The 15,336-nt window shown below is 37.7% G+C and overlaps 1 protein-coding gene across 6 annotated transcripts in view; it reads right to left on the bottom strand.

Moving 5' to 3' along the window:
• Positions 1 to 15,336, bottom strand: part of EXOC6 (exocyst complex component 6) — a 93,454-nt gene that overhangs the window by 16,360 nt on the left and 61,758 nt on the right. For 5 of the 6 annotated variants that reach the window (XM_063163492.1, XM_063163488.1, XM_063163489.1 and 2 more), the window contains one exon: positions 7,570 to 7,643. In XM_063163492.1, coding sequence (XP_063019562.1) covers positions 7,570 to 7,643 — 74 coding nt within the window. Of the gene's footprint in view, positions 1 to 7,557; positions 7,644 to 15,336 lie in introns of those variants that run through there. The other variant, XM_063163494.1, reaches the window with a different exon arrangement.

Below are 15,336 nucleotides of genomic sequence, written 5' to 3'. Positions count from 1 at the left end.
CAAAGTGTAAGCAGGATTTTGCAAACATAACAGGCACACAGATCAGCTTCTAATTGAAGGAAGATATTTGTTAATTGAGAAATTATCTGGAAGTGAACCTTCTGAAGCTTTCCAACCAACAGGTCCTTCTGCAAAAGAATAAAACCTTCTCCAGATAAAGTTTATTTGGTGCCTTCTCTCATAATGTCATTGGAAGTGGCTGCCTCACAAAGTGTTCCACAGCATGCCAGTTATTAAAGAAATTAAGTGTCATGCCCAAGGAAACAGAAGCCTTTGCGTTCTAACATTACATGCAGAGTATTCTAGGGATTTCACTTCAACTACCAAGGATAAAATTTAGGTCCCAGTCTTATATGAATTTCCTCTGTAACTATGGGATGAGCTTTCTTGAATGGAAAGGTTTTCCAGATATATGAAGTTTTCATCATAACAACAGCTCTGTAGGTTTTGAATTAATTGATTAACTATTTCTAAACTGTGACTTGCAAAAGTAATGATGACCAAGAAGAGCTTAAAGCTGATTAAATGTGACAGTTGGTAGTATTCAGACAGAGATTCAGATATGTCCATCTAAATAGTCTTGACAGCAGCTTTTGCCAAATTTTTCTTTTCTTCTTTTTTTTTTTCCTTCATATCTGCTTTGATCAACCTTTCCAGTGAAACTTTTAGTGATTTCCATGATGGTACCATTTAGAAGATGAAACTGCTCTGCACAGTTCTAAGTCAAGTGTTTCACCCACACAAACCAGATCAATAAATGTGATTTCCTGTCTCAGTTCCAAAATTATAAAATCACCAAACAACAAAATAAAATGCCCTAAGTGAGGCTTATTCAAAGGGCATTCATCTTATTCAAAGACTGGTATCTGCAGGTCTCCAAGTCAAGCTGAGTCAATGCTTCCCAAGTTCTGTGTAGTTTCTAAATATATAGTACAGATTTCTTGTTGGCTCATTTAGTTCTTGTGTGTATCTCATTAAGTAAGAGGAGAACTCAAAAAATTGTATCCCTTAAATTAACTAAAAGAAACAATAAGGAATTGTCTTATTTTTTATAATTTCCATGATTTAGGTACCTATGCCATTCCTTACTGTTGATGAAGAGATGGCATTCTGCTTACACATTAATACCTCACAGCCTTTTGTGCAATATCCTATACTTTTCTTTGGAGAAACTACTAAGTAGGTTTTTGTCATAGATGGAATGGGGTATCTTGTAGTTAAACACCCATATGTATATCATTTTTGTTAAGTGACGTATTGATAGAGCTAGTGAAGTAACAGCATTTGTACATCGAGGTTTTCAAACCTGTTTTCAAGTATGGCCCCTCATTGTTAGTACACCATGATCTAGAGCAAAAACCTGGTACATGATCAGCATGTTATTGACACTTCTCTGCTGAAAAAAGGAGTATTTACATGAACTGGATACAATCTGTTTCACACTGAATTTGATGAATGATTTAATGTCCCAAAGAATACACAGGCACCTAATACCCAGCATGTGTGCTTTTAGTTTCTGGCACTTACAGGGTAGGAATACTTACTACCAGGAAATTACTAACTTGCCATTCTGCTTTGATTCTGCAAATCCTTATCAAGATAGTGAATCCAAAGCCATGCTTGTTTTTGACCCCCTGCTGCTAATTTCTGTGCATTTGTTTCCCAAGCTTCCTAATTCTTACCAGCTGGCAGGTATAAATCCCATCCCAGTGATGAGCCAGCTTGTTTCTGTGTACAGAGCACTGATTGAGATCTTCCTCACAAATATATATACACACAGCTTGTGATCTGAGCCTACTGTGATTAACTACAGGCTTTGCAGAACACAGCTGAGAAGGAGAAATCAAAAGAGATTCCACCGGGGAATATAAGTACTTACAAACAAGTTGTCACATTTGTGTGAAGAATTCCTGTTTACTTGGAAGAATACAGTACTCTGAAGAAATATTGTGTCTTCCCTGCAAGGCAGGTAATGCACATTTTGCCTGCAGTCATACTCAAATAACTTCTATCATTTTAAACCCAGAGATGCATATGCATGCTACCACTGTATGATGCAAATACATGAGATATTGAACGTCGACTTGTGCCTGCTCTGCTCAGTGTGCCTCAAGCCCTCCTGCCTTAGTAACAAGTCAATTTATGGAGAAAGGAAAGTCCAGAAAGAATTGCCTTCCTCTTCCAGCAAAGTGAGGGTCCATACTCTGAAATCCAGGGAGATGCAACTCCTGCTTTGTTGCTGTCTGAAACCTGAGCTCCTTCATTTAGCTAAATAAGCAGCATTGCACTGAAAACTAGAGAAGCACAAATCCCATTACATAGCAGCCTGAGGCTGGGCTTCACATTACAGATGTAACATGCTCCTCTGCTTCTTCAGAAGCTGGGGAGTGTATAACAGGGGGAAAGGGATCAGTAAGCATTGTGAAAGAGCCTCTGTGAAGATGAAAGTCTCAGCAACCATTTCCCTCGGGAAGCAAAAGATTAAATGCTCTATACTACTTTCTAATTAAAAATTCAAACTGTTGCCTTATGAAAAATGTCTTACTTTTATCTTCAAACTCTGAAGTTTTTAAGACTTACTCCTGAACATATTGTTGGGGATTTCTCCCTCTTGAAAACTCCTGATGTTTTTTCAGTTTAAGACTCAGAACAGAGGTCAGGGTGGGTGTACCCCACTAATTTCAAAGCCTAGGCACTCTGTGGGCTGGCAGCGTGTAAAGGAAGCCAGAGCACACCTTGTGAGCCCTCAGCCTCCAAGACTTATGGCCAACAGGTTTGGGAACAGGCTGCAACTTATTCTCTGAAGGGCTCAAGAGCACTCTCCACAGGGAATACAGATGGCAAGAGCTTTGGCAGGCTGCACGTTTGGGAATCGGAGACAAGCCAGAGCTGAAATGTAGTTACTGCCGCAGGAAATTAATTCAACTTAAACACTGCAAGCATAACAGTGGGGAAGACTGATCTGTCACCCTGCCTTCAGTGTCAGAAAATCCTGTACCAAGGATTGAAGCCCAGTGGTCTGTTACATACTTCCTACCTACCTACCTCAGAGTTACCTCTGAGTTACTTCAGAATGACAATGCTATGTCTCAGTAATGAATGGGAAGAAAGAGGAGGACTATATTAAGTAGTAATAACAACTTCCTCTTTCAAATAAATTTACATTACATTTTTTGCATGGAACAGTACAGTTCACAAGGTTAGCAGTATTTCTCACCAGAAAATACATTCCAGTATAAATGGACAAGCAACCAAATAAACTATCAATGATTCAGAATTAGAAGAAAATGTATTATACCTCTAAATATCAGGATTTGCTGATGGATACATGTTGCATACTACCAATAACTTCAGTTCCTAGAAGTGACACATACTTACGTACACACACCATGAACAAAAGTCTGACAAAAATGTATCTTCTAATGTTTCTATGATAAATTACTCTCTATATTAATCATATTGATTGTGTCATGACTTTGTGTCCAATTTATCTCTAACATTGAGAAAATACAAAACTGCTGAAAATCTTCTAAAATTTTCCCCCACACTTAAGCAGAGCTTATGGACATTGTGGATCACAGCCCTCGGTCTTCCATCTGAAGGACACCACCATCAGACTGTAAACTCTGTTTGCCATGTGGGTGGAGATACTGTGGTTGCTTAACTCTGCAGTTACTAACAGCCTATGATTATTTTCACTTGAGACTGCTGCCTGATGCAGGACCAACACTGACAGCAGCTGGAAGGTGTTAACAACATGTACTTAAGTGCCAAAAGAACATAGATAAGACACAGTTCTCAACCCAGCAACACAAGGAAATTCCACAAATCATCAAGCTAGATGAGTACTTGTCTGAGATGAGACAGAGGAAGAAGCCCCTAAGAAGCAGTGCTGATGGTGGGCAGAAACATGAAGAACAACTTGTCAAGTCAAAAGTGAAACAAAGTCAAGCTGTGTTGGCAGCCTAGTTATATCTCTGCAGGAAATAATTTGATTTGAAGAATAGGTATCTGTTAGCACGCACTCAGTTAAGAATCAGGACATTTGGCCTAGGACAGCAACTGCTGAACTCTCAGCCTACCACAAGGTTATTGTTCTTGTCCACTACATACTACACTGGCTCTCCAAAGAATAACACACAAATTATGATATTCATGTCTTATCCTCACAGTACTTAAGTGTACAGGACATACAAGAAACTGCCTCACGTTCCAGAACTGTAACCCTAGTCTTTAGGCGGTAAAGAACAGATCATAACCAGGAAGAAACTCATTCATGTCAGAGCCTGTGCTTCCTCCTCAGAGACGATTCAAGTAAGACAAACGAAGACTTGTTTACTTTGGAAGGTTAATTCCAATTGACCTAGGATCTGAATTGGTAGCAAAATCCCCAAAGTTTATTCTTCCCTACTTTGGGGAATAAACTGCACTATTTACCCAGGTTCCCTGTACAGACAGTAGCAAGAAATGACTGTCAGAGAGCAAGTTGCAGTGCAAGTTGCAGGAGAGCTGGGTCATTTCCACAAGATGCCAGAGACAGTCTCTGTAAAGCAGCACATGCCACTTTGATAATTGCCTTACTGAGATGGCCCCTCAATGGCTTTAAGTGGGGTCAAAGGGTGCACCTAGGTGTGACCTCAGGTCATATGCTAAGACAAGTGGCATAAGGCATGACACAATTACTGCAGCTGCACAGATCCATGAATCTGCCCCAATTTTCTGCCTGCTAAACTAGCTGGAACTGCAAGTTTCTTTCTAGATGATCAAGTGGGATCAGCTAACCCCACCAAGTCACTTGCGTAAGATGCTGAGATACTGTGGTGATAAAAATAGCACAAAAATCTTTATTGACTTGGGTTTCTTCAGATTACAGAGATCTTTAAAGAGCATGTTAAGTATGACAAAAGTCCTGAGTGGAGAATAGCATAAAGAGACCAAGGTGGCCCAAATGGGACATTGGTTAGTGCTTGCTCCTTTGTGATTTCTGTCCTCTTAGAGCTTCCTGCTACTAACTACTGCTGTCTTCTTAGACACAACTCTTTCTTGTGCCAGCTGTTTCTGTTTGCTCTTCTATGTCTGTGGAAGGAAGAAGGAAAGTGGGCTTGCTGGGGGCAACATGCTGCCTACACACTGTCTCCAGGGAAAGACAGAGGATCAAGAACTGGTTAGGTTGAAAATACCTATGGCAATTCTTCTCAAAGCTGGTCCTCCCTACATGGTAATCATTCAGGTGTAGCTCCTCTCTCTGTCCTCCAAGCCGGCTCCCTGTAAGTGACTTTACTTTGTTAGAAAACGTGCTAGAATATGCTACTGCCCAATCCTCATTAATCTTACCCACTGCACTGGTACAGCACAGAGGGAGTAGCTGTTGTTGAGATAACTGGCTTCCATTAGCAACCATGTGATTGGCAGGACGATAAAGTCTTTTCCCTTGCAGGTCAGCTGCTTTTTAAGAAGAGGGCAATCCTGCTGATCCATCTTTTAGCTACAGTCTCTCACTGAGTCCCAAATCTCCTGCCTTTTAGCTTTGATATGGTTCAAGCTTTCCCCCTTGTATCAGCCCCTACCTGTCATCAGCTCCTCTGTACCAAACAGCCAATATCAGGAGTTTGACCTCAGGGCACAGTCCGGGTGGGCAGGTAAAACCTGACCACTGGACCTACTTCCTTATCTTTCATATCCTGCAATTCATGAAGAAGTATCAAATTCAAACTAAAAAACAGAAGCATGACCTTTTATAAGAACCTTCTGAAAAAGGCTCTGTTGCCTTTCTAAGTATTCTTGAAAAGAACTGTCATCTACCCTATTAAGACAGAAATGCATCACAAATAAGGAGAAGAGGGAAAGCACTGAAAATCCTTACTAAATGGTAGAAGTTTTTGATGTGTGCTTGAAATACCTTTTGGTGATGCACACAAAAATATAGTAAAAACTAAACCAAATCAAATATGCTAGAGCTGCTCTACATCTGCAAGCTCCAGCTGCAAGCCAATAGAGAGTTGCTCACACTTTTCCTGTTTATAAAATATATTAAGTCAATCAAATTCACATGACCTACAGAGCATCCTCTGTAAAGTGCTTGAGAGAATTCTAAATATAATTGCTAACATAAATGAAGAGCTATCATAAACAACATAATACTTACTTAAGTAACATACTCCCCAGTTAGTGCTTAAAACATACGAAAATCTTTACTTCCTGTAGCCAGGATGTACACACCCCTCTGCATATATGGAAACCATGTTTTCCCTTGAAACAAACATAGGCTCTGCAAGGACTCCACTTAGGCAAATGACAGAAATGGTGCCAAAATCTCAACATCCTTTCCCTTCAAATGAAATGATCTAAGTACAAATTGGAAGCTGTTTAGTTCTTTTAACACTGACAATAAAAACAGTGTTAAAAGAGAATCCAAAAGAGGAAGGCTGCTAGTCAAGACAAGACTTGTGGCATGAACAAGTCTTGTAGCCATAATCCTGTACCCTTCTCACACTGTACACACCTACCCACTGCAGATATTGTTCATTATTATATTACTGAGAGAATGTAACAGACAACCCTAGCTTTTAGTTTTTTCATTTAAAAAGACACAATATTTTACTAAGTCCTTTCTAACTACCACGAGAAATCTAAATACTTTTGCCTCAAGAAGCTTCCCTTCTGAAATGCCCTTTAATAATCTTGTTGTGAAAAAACTACTAAACTATTAAAAGCAAAAATATTCTTACTATATAGACTATTTGGTATAGAATTCTTTCTACTTTCTCTTTTTTTTTAATGACTTTGATAGGCTCATAATGGCACTGAAAAATATCACCAACATCTGCAGAAGGGTAAAGATCTCCCATGTGCAGTAAATTATTCATTTCACTATTTATATGATACTTACAATTCTGTGAAATAATAAATCCTTTGTAAAAGCTAACTTCAAGCATGAAAATGTTTTGAAGATTCTTTATAATGGTGGTTGTAAGTCCAAATTGACAAGATTTTAATAGATTTTAGTCTGGGAAAGGTTTCCTTTTGGCAAGGTCTGTGGAAAAGTGCCTCCAATATTACAGCATTTAAAATATAATTAAATTAAATTTCATGTAGAATAAAGATCATCCAGTTGGAATAAAGCTGTTTCCAACAGTTTAAAAGAATTCTACGCAACAAATTCAGGAAAGGAAATGTTAAATAATACGATGCCTGATTCTGCTAGCCAGAGAGTAGTTTTGTAGACAGGAGCAAATGCTCACAATGGAATCAGACCAGCACACACCAGGATGACACGTACACTCTTGCAAAAAGACATCACAGGATCTTCACAAAATTGTCAGGACCAAAATTCAATCCAGTATTCCCGTAACAGTACTACCAGTAGCACAGTGCCCCCTAACCACACATTGGAGAAACAGTTTTATACTAAATTACAGGGAATAGTGCCACTAACAACACTTCAAATAACTGCTTTTCACAACTAATTACATGGGAATGCAAAACCATGAAAGGTTCTTGAATTTAATAACTTCAGCATTGGTCAGAAGGGGAAATTAGAAAGATAAAAAACACCAACTAGTGTCTTACTTGTCTGAGGTCGATGAAAGCTAACTGCAGGGTGTCTCCCTGGAATCCTGGCACAGGCTCAGAACTAGCAAACACTGCAAAGAAAAGGTTAAAATATTACGGATGTAGATTTTTTTAGTCTAACAGAAAAATCAAGCTCTATGCAATATAAATGCTAAGTAGCATAGTTTCATAGGAATAGTTAAACAACTCACAGTGATTTAAACCAAACAAATCAACAAACAACCTTTTGACAGTTTTTCCCATAATCCTAAATAATAATACTTGTAGGAGTATTATTAGAAATTTTGCTTCAAGTTCTAACCCAGTAGTAATGCTACAACCACGGAAACCAAGATGTTTTTTAGCCTGAGGTGCATGATTACTGAAGAATTTCAAAATAGTACCAGTTCCATGGCTGTCAATGTATTTGCAGACATCTGCCTTTGTTACAGCAAACCTTCACCTCCAGCCAAACATCATTAAAAGACAAACACTAAGGTGAGAGTTGGTTTCATGTGTAGACAACAGGTAGAAAGCCCTACATGCCATGGTCAGTGCAGAGCTGAAATGCCTGCTCATGCCTTTTAGCCTGCTTATCCGTAATGAACTTCTGCTCATTCTGAACCCAAAATTGGCTGTCAAAATTGCCAAGCAAAAATATATTCATAATACAAAAATGGCAACACTGAAAGTGAAAGAAAGTCAACTACTTGTATAAACCAGGAAAAGATCAATAGTTGTTAAACTTAAGAATAAATGCACTTTTTGTTGTTATTATCCCAGTCACAAGTTAGCAACAAAGACAAACAACAACTGCCTCAGATCCTCACTCAGTTTAGATATCTTATTTCAAAAGAACTTGAGAGTATTTTTCTTATGCCCTTCAGGTAGAACTCTCAACAAAACAAAGTAGATACTACTGCAACAACTTTAGAGAAGAGCATCCAAGGCAGTGAAAGGTAATATTTTTTCCCAAGTTTGAGAAACAGGTCATTCAATTGTAGAGGAAACAAAACAAATGTATCTAATTTCCAGATCCAGCGCTAAACTCTAGTGCTCTTAATACTAACATTTAGAAGTTATATGAAATCATTAATATATTTTCTTAAATGGCTAGTTAGAAAACATGGATTATGTTGGAGGTAAAATTCAGAAAACCACTGCTGTCTGAGCTAAGATGATGGTAAAATAATGGCCTCAAACATTTACTTCTGAATGTATGGTTTCAACCTAAAGCAGACTAATGAATTCAGATGGACTATTTCACAAGTCTAAAAATGACTACATGGAACACAATTTTAGATACTTACTTAAATGGTACAAGAAACTACTAGGACCATCTCAGAATACTTAAAAATAGCTTAGTAATAGATGGATATGGTATTAGAGAAGCAGCTTTACCAGTAGAAACAGAATTTATTACAAGTATTACATTAGTGCAAAAGTTATTTTATGAGAGTCATGTAATAGGAGAATGAATTCAACTGCAATAGAACTTTATTCTTTATCAACTAAAGAAAAAAAAACAATCAAATGCCTTAGGGAGACCATTGTAATGTCACAGACAAGTTCTGGTAACATTGGCAAATGCTCACTGATTACTGTATTCAAGTGTGAATTTTAAATTGTCTGGTCTTCCTACTTTATAAGTAACACCAACTTTCTAGAGGTGTTTTACTGGAATTTTAATTGACCACAAACACGCCCTTAAAAAAAAAAAAGAAAGAAAACAGTAGAAAAACATACCTTACATTCAGTATATTATAGGGAGAGTTTTCTCATAATAAACTCTTTAAATCAGGAAAGACAAAACAGCTTGTACAATCACCAGCCTTCAGAATTACAAAGATGCCTAAGCCTAGGAACCTTAGGCACCCTACTGCACAGCCTAGGCTGAAGCCTGTGTGTCTGTCTACATGGCTGTCCTCTGCAGGTATCTCATGGCCACTAGGAACACCCTTTCTAAGGACAGCAAAGCTGAGCTCTGAGGCCAGCCAAACCCAGAGTTTAAAACCTAAGCAAAGCTCCACAGCAAAGAGATGAGAAGAGATACATGAGTTGTGAGCTATGGTAGCACATTAATAAGGAGGATATGCATGGTGGTAAAAAGGAGTCTTTTCTACACCCCTTAAAGCAGAAAGGTAAGGCCCACCAGATCATCTGATCTGATCCTAACTTTCTGTTCTTACACAGTACACTGTCATCAGCTTCCCCCACCAGAACCTCAGCTCTTCCAGCTACTCCACAATTAGAGCTAGCACTGGGAGAAAGAAGATCAATGGCAAAAAAAGGGTTACAGAACTGAAAAATAAATATAACTGAAAACTGTGACCTTTGGAAAGTCTTTTCAGTTAGCTTTTGTCACTTTACACTCCAGGAGATATCTTCCTACAGCAGAATACTCTTACATGCCACAGGGCAAATATTTGCATCTTTTATGTGCTCATCAAGCTAAGAGAGTTTGGAATTTATCCCAATGCATTAAATAATACAGAATAATTACATTTCTCTACTTAATACCTAGCAGCATGGCAGCTGTAGAACAAGAAGTACATAATGTACCAAACCTAATTGTTGTACAAGCTTTGTTCTCTTAAACTACAATTTTATACTACGAATGCATTTACAACATTAGGGACACTCATTATAGCACAAACATTTATTCTCACATTTGGAACATTCTGACAGGTGACTACAATAGAATTTGCCTCATTATTATAATTTCATGAGTTCAGAGGGCAAAAAGATAATCTACTTATGGTAACAGTCAGACAGTTCCCCCTCCACCCTCAGCACAGGGCTTTTAAGTTTTGCTAACAATTTTACAAAGCTAATTAAATATTTTCTACTGCACAGCATATTAGGGAGATATAAGAACAGGATTAACATTCTTAATGTCTTTGTCCTAAGGGCCCTTTTCTAGATAGTAATGAAACACTGTCATATATACATCTTTTAAAATATTCACCCCCTACAATCATTCTAGGCTTAAAGAGGATTTGCAGGGGTAGGGGGCTGGTTGTTGTTTGGCTTAATATGCATAAAAGCATTCTGGAATTTTATAATATAGGAGAATGAAATGCAAAGATCACTATTAAACTGTCACTCTTAGGGGCAAACAACTGGCTGTTTGGCAGTTTGAATCAAAAACTCAAATATTTGGGAAAAATCAGTTGAAAATATACATTATATGAATCTGGTATTCACAAGGTTTTTGCTAACATCTTCTCTTCCTCTGCTTTGCTGATACTGTGTATTTAGAACAAGAACAATGTGGGTCCTCAGTATGTTAAATCTCAACATAGTTCCTTGTAACAGAGAGTTTAGAAATATAAAGAAGATAGGATCAAATGAAACAAATATACAAAAACAGGCTGGGAGGTAACACATAAATTATAATGATTAATATAAATGTTGCAAAGATTACTTCAGTCCATTTTCTTTTTAATATTGTGCTTTGATCTTATAATTACATTTTGTATACAGGATATATGAGAACAGACATATATACATATATGTATTAATGGAGATCTTAAGATAAAGGCTGTATCTACTAAATGGAATTTAAGATATCTTTAACTGTAAATTGCACTGAATTTCTACACAATTCTAGAATTATTAACAGGTCTTCTAATTTTATTGGCTCAAAATCCCATCTTTTAGGCATCATCTGGTTGTGCCTCTCTGTTGGTCTGGGAATTCAGAACCTAATTCTTGACAAATAGTTTTGCTGTTCAGTGGAAGAAATGAAAAACCAAAGTCCAGACTTTGAATCAAAAGCTAAATGAGGACAGTTTAACTCCAGCCTCATAGCATTAGTTCACAGGCGGGACAGCAAAGCTACAGAAGTATTTTTAAAGGAAGAGCAGAGAATCAGGCGACTATCTCAGCCACTTTGCAGCCCTGTTGGATGCTCCAGCTGTTCAAACAGGCCTGGAGGGAGCCTTGCTGAGGGAGCTGCCAGCTGGCCAGGCAGCAGCCCCCGGTGCCAGCAAGGTCTCTGTGCTTCCTGTGCCCCCGCGCTGCCACATGCGGGCGGCAGATGAAGGACGGCCCCCAGCCAGAGAGGTTAACCTGACTGCCCAGAGGGGACAGGAGGCACGTAAAGCAAGGGGCCTCCAGAGAAGAGTATGTGCCTTTTCAAGGAAATACAGTATCTGAGCTCCCCAGCTTCTGGTATGCCCACCTGGAGACCACTTTTGGTGCTCAGCAGAGAGAGAACACCTTGGTCAGGATGTCACTTGCTCTTGGACACTGCCACTCTCCACGCAGTGGGGGAAAGGAAGGACTGCCAGGAAGCCACACAGAGGGCTGATCAGGAAAATACAGAGTACTTTGCACTAACTCTTCACTAACCCTTGCTTGCTTATAGGCAAGACCCAAAACCTTTTCACCCGTTCATATCTGGGTGAAGAAGGATGCTCACTCACCCATATTTCATTCTGTTAACTAATCCTGCCTCACAATTCATACATAAATAAGAAAAAACAAAAACATTTAGCTCTTCCAACATTTACAACTTTAGATAAGTCTGAATTCCTTAATAAGAACCTGATGTAAGCTAAGCAGATCTGGATGGTGCCTCTGAAAAGCTAATGTTTTATTATGCACACCTTTCTTCCTGTAAAGTGAAATGCAGTAACCCACATTTGAATTTCATCTTCAAGAAACAGAAACACCCCCTTCCCAACCCATTTCCTTCCTTGGGGAACCAAAATGTAATATTCAAGAAAAAGACCACTGTTTGGATTTTATTCAATGGGACTTAGTATGTTCTATTTTCTAAACAGTGCTTCACTAATCTCAATCATCCTAGTGAAAATAACCACTAAGAAAGAACGGTACAAAATACAGGGGTAAAACACTGCTCTAGGTCATAAAATTTGCAGAGGAAGTAGAGAAATACTTTCATTAGAACAGGAAAAATTAAAATAAAACTCAAATCTTTTTGGAATGTTTGGAAGGAAACAAAAAAAATGCCAGAAGAAGCGTGAGATGATGATGACTTTTTTTTTTTTAAGAAGAGAACTTACTGACTTTAACAGATTGCTGGATTGTTGTTTGGACTGTTCATTGTTTTTAAACAGAAAAGAAAAAAACCTAACAACTTACCATATTTTTCTGATTTTATTTAGATCTTTCCAGTTCATATTAGAAAGAGTAAAATTATGTTTAAGATCAGAAAAAAAATTCTACAATATTGGCAAGAACTTTTAAAACTTTGCCTTCAGATATTAATAATTTTCTACATGTCATCTAAATTCTTAGTTCAAAATTCATCTGAGTATACTCCATTGTAAATACAATGTCAAACCCATTAATACAATACAGTAGAAAACTCCCAACAGTTGTGAATTATCCGCCCACTCTAAGCACTAATTGAAATGTCACTGTCGTATCCATTAATCCCACAGCATCAAAGAATAAAGCTGGGGGAGGGTGATGAGCAAGAACATAAATCACAGGCATCACAGTGAGGCCTGGAATGTGCCTGTGATGGACCTTATGAATGAAACCACATCAGCAAAGCAGTCTGAGTAAAACCTTGTGTCACTCCTTTATTCCACAGACTGCAAAATGTGGTTTGTTGCAACACACTATTCTGACAAGCTTCCATAATTGTATTTAAGGTGCTCAAAGGGTTTCTGTGCAAAATAATTTTTCCTAACATGCTTTAAAGGCTTTTCACATAGGAAGAAATTAAGTTCATTCTATTAGCCTTGTACAGCCCATGCTAGAAATTACACAGTGGTGGAAGAATGTATTTTCCAGTTTTTAAGTTACTAGCTTTATGAAACTTTCTTATTTTGGCCAAAGCTTTGGTATGTCCTGTCCATGCCATATACTCAGAATAACAGCTACATATGAAAAACCATGTCGTCTTACAGTTATATTACCTTTTTATTTTAAAATAATGAAATGTTATCATGCTAGACTAAATAAAACTCTACTAAGATTTCTTCACTGATGAAGTTTCTGCTGTGCATCAACCAAAGATGGTAGACAGAATGGCAACAGAAATTAGGATGACACAAATCAGGGCACATATCAGCCTTTGCCTGAGAAGGAAACGGTCTGAAAACAAGCCAAAGACCAGATGACAGCTGGAAACAGTGGAATTTCTCCCTTCTTTGCTGTGAATATATTGCTCATACTGTGAAAGTCAACTGCAAGACATGCATTTTATCCCTGTACTGCTAGAAATCCCAGGGTGAAACACGGCATTAGTCATCTACAGAGACTAGTGAAGTACTGTGTTGTTCACAGCTGATATTTTAAATATTAGAAACAGAATAATACTGTAATGGACAAGTTTTCTTCACTGTTACACCATGTGTTCAGAAGGTACTTGATGGTTTAGTGCTTCCATTAATTCAGCTTGTTAAGATGAATGATTATGATGTCAGTGCTATGAATACTGTGTAATTTCTCTTTTAACAACTGGTATCTGTTTTACATATAGGAAGCTACACAAATGCACAAGCACACTCCCATGTACCTACCTGAAAAGTACACTGATAAATTTGCAATATCAAGCATACTAAAAGTAAGAAAAGTCAAACCGTGATCTGCTTGGTTAACGTGTACAATCACAGAATTTTCATGTCACAATTACAAATATTCTATCAATTTGACCCTGATAGTCCTGTCAGTTTGTTCCACGCCCTGAAAGGCCTTAAGGCTGGACAGTGAGGGACTGTCAGAAAGATGCCTGCTCTGCCTGTTACTGAGTTCAGCTGGAATGCAACAAATAAAGCAGGAGAAGGAAAGACAAATATATGGTTAAAATGTCAAAAACACCCCTAAGTCTGTCCCACAAGAACCTTTTGTGATACTAACCAAATTGCTTGAAATTATATTTTCAGTTTCCCATAGGTGGCTGCTAATGGAGTAGTCACCAAATTTTTTCATGTATCCAAACTAAAAGCCTCAGGATATGACTTGAATAACTGCCCCATTTCACAGCTGTCACCAAAATCATTGAGTTCTGTGCTTCAAATACATAACAGCAAAGATACTTTGGGGAAAAAAAAAAAACACCAACAAAAAACAACAGAGCAGAAGAATCTGAAAACACACATTGGATAAATCTCTAGTGAGCCTTTCCACTTTATCTCAGCCACCAACTATACAACCAGTCCTAACACCTATTCATGGAACTTCCTTCCTACAGATAAACAGCTCACCCTGAGCCACGAGCTCCATGCAAAACACAAGGTAATTAATCCTGCCTTCAGTGCTCTATTGAACCAGTTTATAAAATAATTCTAATACCATATTTTGAACAGTAACAGCAAAAAAACATCTAATGTTTACTAAATGAGTACTATTATTCTGCATAGTAAGGCAGTAGCAGTTCTAGGAGTGAGGAAACCCTACATAACAGCACATTTAAATATCTGTATCATAACAGATGAACTCAAGAGAAAACATTGGAATTTTATAGACATTTGACTTTTTTTCCTAACCATTAAAACTTAATATTTATGTAGTAGTTTTGGGCAATTTTGTACTAAACTAAATCTTTACTAGATACAGTGGTTATGATCCCATTAGGAGTAACAACAATGTATGTTTCAATTTAGATACTGAAAAAGAAAAAAGAAAAAGAAATGTTGCATTAAAAAAATTTCCCAGGAATGCCAACATACTTACTTATAAATACTTTCACAAGAAGATGTACTGTTAAATTACTTTCAATAAAAGACAAAGTTTTAGTAGATTATGGAAAAGGATCACGATATAACTTACACTAAATAACTTTTTTCAATATTAAGACAAATA

The sequence above is a fragment of the Melospiza melodia genome, chromosome 9, assembly GCF_035770615.1.
Source record: "Melospiza melodia melodia isolate bMelMel2 chromosome 9, bMelMel2.pri, whole genome shotgun sequence".
In the NCBI taxonomy this organism is placed as follows: domain Eukaryota; kingdom Metazoa; phylum Chordata; class Aves; order Passeriformes; family Passerellidae; genus Melospiza; species Melospiza melodia.
This window is presented reverse-complemented; position numbering and strand designations above follow the sequence as displayed.